Source organism: Chanodichthys erythropterus, chromosome 8, assembly GCF_024489055.1.
Source record: "Chanodichthys erythropterus isolate Z2021 chromosome 8, ASM2448905v1, whole genome shotgun sequence".
Taxonomy (NCBI): domain Eukaryota; kingdom Metazoa; phylum Chordata; class Actinopteri; order Cypriniformes; family Xenocyprididae; genus Chanodichthys; species Chanodichthys erythropterus.
In genome coordinates, this window is record NC_090228.1 from 32,925,042 (window position 1) to 32,927,861 (window position 2,820).

A 2,820-nucleotide genomic window follows, 5' to 3' on the forward strand; every position below is an offset into this window, starting at 1 on the left:
GTAGAGGCATAGATGTGGTCGGGGTGTAACGGGCAGGACGGCGTGAGCGGATCAGGTTATCAACACGGATTGCCAGTTCGATGTAGCTGTTGAGCGAGCGACCCTCATCGCGGCATGCCAGTTCTGACTGCAATTCGGTGTTAAGTCCCTTGCGAAACAGCAGTTTAAGGGTGTCATCAACCCATGAGGTCTGTGCTGCTAGTGTGCGAAATGTCAGAGCATAATCCGCGGCAGTTTGTCTGCCCTGACGAAGTCCCAATAACAACTCACCAGCCTCTTTGCCGCCCTCAGCATGCTCAAATACCTCACGGAAGTGCTGCAGGAATTCCTCTAACGATGTAAACGAGGATTGGCCATTATTCCAGACCGTGGTGGCCCATTCCAATGCCCTCCCGGTGAGTAGGGAACAAACGAACGCTATGCGACTCACATCATTGGGGTACAGGGCTGGTTGTTGAGACAGGAACAATGAGCATTGTAGCAGGAAGCCTTGGCATCGAGCGGGTGAACCGTCATACTTTTCCGGGAAGGCTAGGCGTGGGCTGCTAGTGGTGGAGACAGGCGTGACAGACGCCGTGGGTGGCGTGGCTAATAGCGGACTGGTGCCAGCTGGCGTAGTCTCAGAGTAATCCATGTGCAGCTTTATTAGAAAATCGTAGTCGTACAGGCTGGGGTCAGATAACGGCAAGAGCAGTATCAGAGTCAAGACAAACTCAGTGTCGGAGACAGGCAAACAGTCAGGGCTGGCGGCAGACAGGGCAGGATAAACCAGAGAACAGGCAAACAGAACACAAGGCAGGCAGCGGGCAGAAACAGAGTAGTCAAGGCAGTCCAGGGTCATACACAAGATAAACAAACACAGGGGAAAAAACGCTCAGAAATGTTGGCCGGGGCAAAACAAGACTTCGCGACTGGCTGTGGGTGCATGGGTCTTTTATAGTCCAGGAAGATATGGAACAGGTGGTGAGCTAATCTGGTGGGCAAAGGGTTGTGGGTAATGGAGTCCGGGGATAGTTAGTATTCAGGTGATGGCGCCCTCAGGTGGTGATCGGAGGGAGCCACAGAGGTCGTATTCGTGACACATATAAATACACTCATATAGCTAACTATAAATCCATCTGATCCTAAATCTGATGACCTGTCAATCTGGTGACACAGACTTATAAATCATGGTCAGAAATGAATCATTCTGACAGTACTGGATTAGACTCGTGACATGCGCTCTCTCCCACAGTCATCATAACATGTGCCACACTGAAATCACAAGTACAACAGTCAACTACATCACCCAGAAATCACAATAATGATCAAATCACAGATGCCAAAGAATTTTCAATGCAGGAAAAAACTCATATCTATTAAAACTGGCTTAATTACAAGAATGGTGTGTTGATTAAGAATAAAAAAAGAATACATAAATAAAATTCAGTCCAGGTAATGGTATGGTCTTAAATGGATTGCCCCAAGTAATACTGGATTTATAGAGTGACAAAGCAGCAGACCTAAAAGGGCACCATGGAAATAGAAGCAGGTGACAACCTTTGAGGCACTTGAAGAATATACATTCAAAATACATTGAAATGTCTCAAAAAAAGTAAAAAATATTTAGTAGCCTTCCTCACTGTCAGATTCGGCACAGGAATAATTATTTCATAATTAAGAAACCAGTCATAAAGAAGCAATCAGTAACTTTAAATGGTTCTTAAAATGTGTTTGATAAAATTAAATAAGTTTTAGCCAATCTGTGTCACAAATTATATCTGTCTACACACACACACACACACACACACACAAACACGCGTGTTTATAACCACTCAAGCCTGTAGTTCAATGTGATTTTCATTGACTCAGTAATGATGGACAAGGACATTCATGCATTTTTGTATTTCATTTCATTTTATTTGTTTTTGTTGATTTTACAGCGATCACCACTGCACACACTCTGATCAGAGAGAGATGGCAGCACCTGTTTCTGCTATATTTTGACATCATATTTGTACCATGGGAAGAAGTTGATTCAGTTACCACTAGATTCTTTCTTTTTATACATATTTCAAAATGTCACTTTGACCTTTCTGAATTCGTTTTTTTTTTTTTTTTTCTAATTCCAGCAAACATTTCAGGCAGGAAAAAGAAAACATTTTAAACTTGCATTTCGTATTTTTCAATTTCCTCAATTTTCATCCTGACAAAGGTAATTTTATCCTGATATTTTTCAGATGCTGGTTTGAACTCACTCAAAGCGTCGTCATACTCTTTCAGGGCCTTCTCAAGGTTATCACGCTCAATGCTCCCAAGAATGGCCTCAACAATCATGTCGATCCCCAAAAACACCACTCCCAATGCAAGACTGGCAAATGACCCTGCTGTAAATGCTACACACATACTTGTAATGTTTGCCAGAATTACTCCATCACGTACTAAAACACCAACTACAATAGGAGATAGCGCAGTTGCAACACCACAAACTCCTTCAACAACTTTTGAAACCAGTTTAAAGTCTTCTGGAGTCAGAGACAGGCTTAGCAGTTTCTCATACAGGGTGGGTTCCAGCTTCTCCTTCAGCTCCTTGTCAATCTTCTCTATCTCTGCCTGGATCTTATGCATGCAGTCAATCATCACTTTACAGTTATCCTGGAGAGAAGATCCCTCAGTCATCTCGATATGTTGGAAGGAGCAGCTCAAGTGCTCGTTCATAACATCAATTAGTTGGTTGGTGGCATAGAAGTTGCTCTTCATCAGATCTTTAAACTCTTGACTTTTGCGGATGAGCTGCTCCCTTCTCTTGGGATTATCAGGGTAGAAGATGTCACTCCACAT

General features: G+C 43.3%; 1 protein-coding gene across 1 annotated transcript; it reads right to left on the reverse strand.

The window, feature by feature from the left end:
- Window positions 1-2,142: 2,142 nt before the first annotated feature.
- LOC137025154 (single-pass membrane and coiled-coil domain-containing protein 3-like) lies at window positions 2,143-2,820 on the reverse strand. The gene has a single exon (XM_067393186.1). It carries the CDS (start codon window positions 2,818-2,820, stop codon window positions 2,143-2,145), a length of 678 nt encoding a protein of 225 aa, XP_067249287.1.

Coding starts and splice junctions, on each gene's coding strand:
- LOC137025154 (XM_067393186.1), bottom strand. CDS start 2,820: ATGTGGAGTGACATCTTCTACCCTGATAATCCCAAGAGAAGGGAGCAG.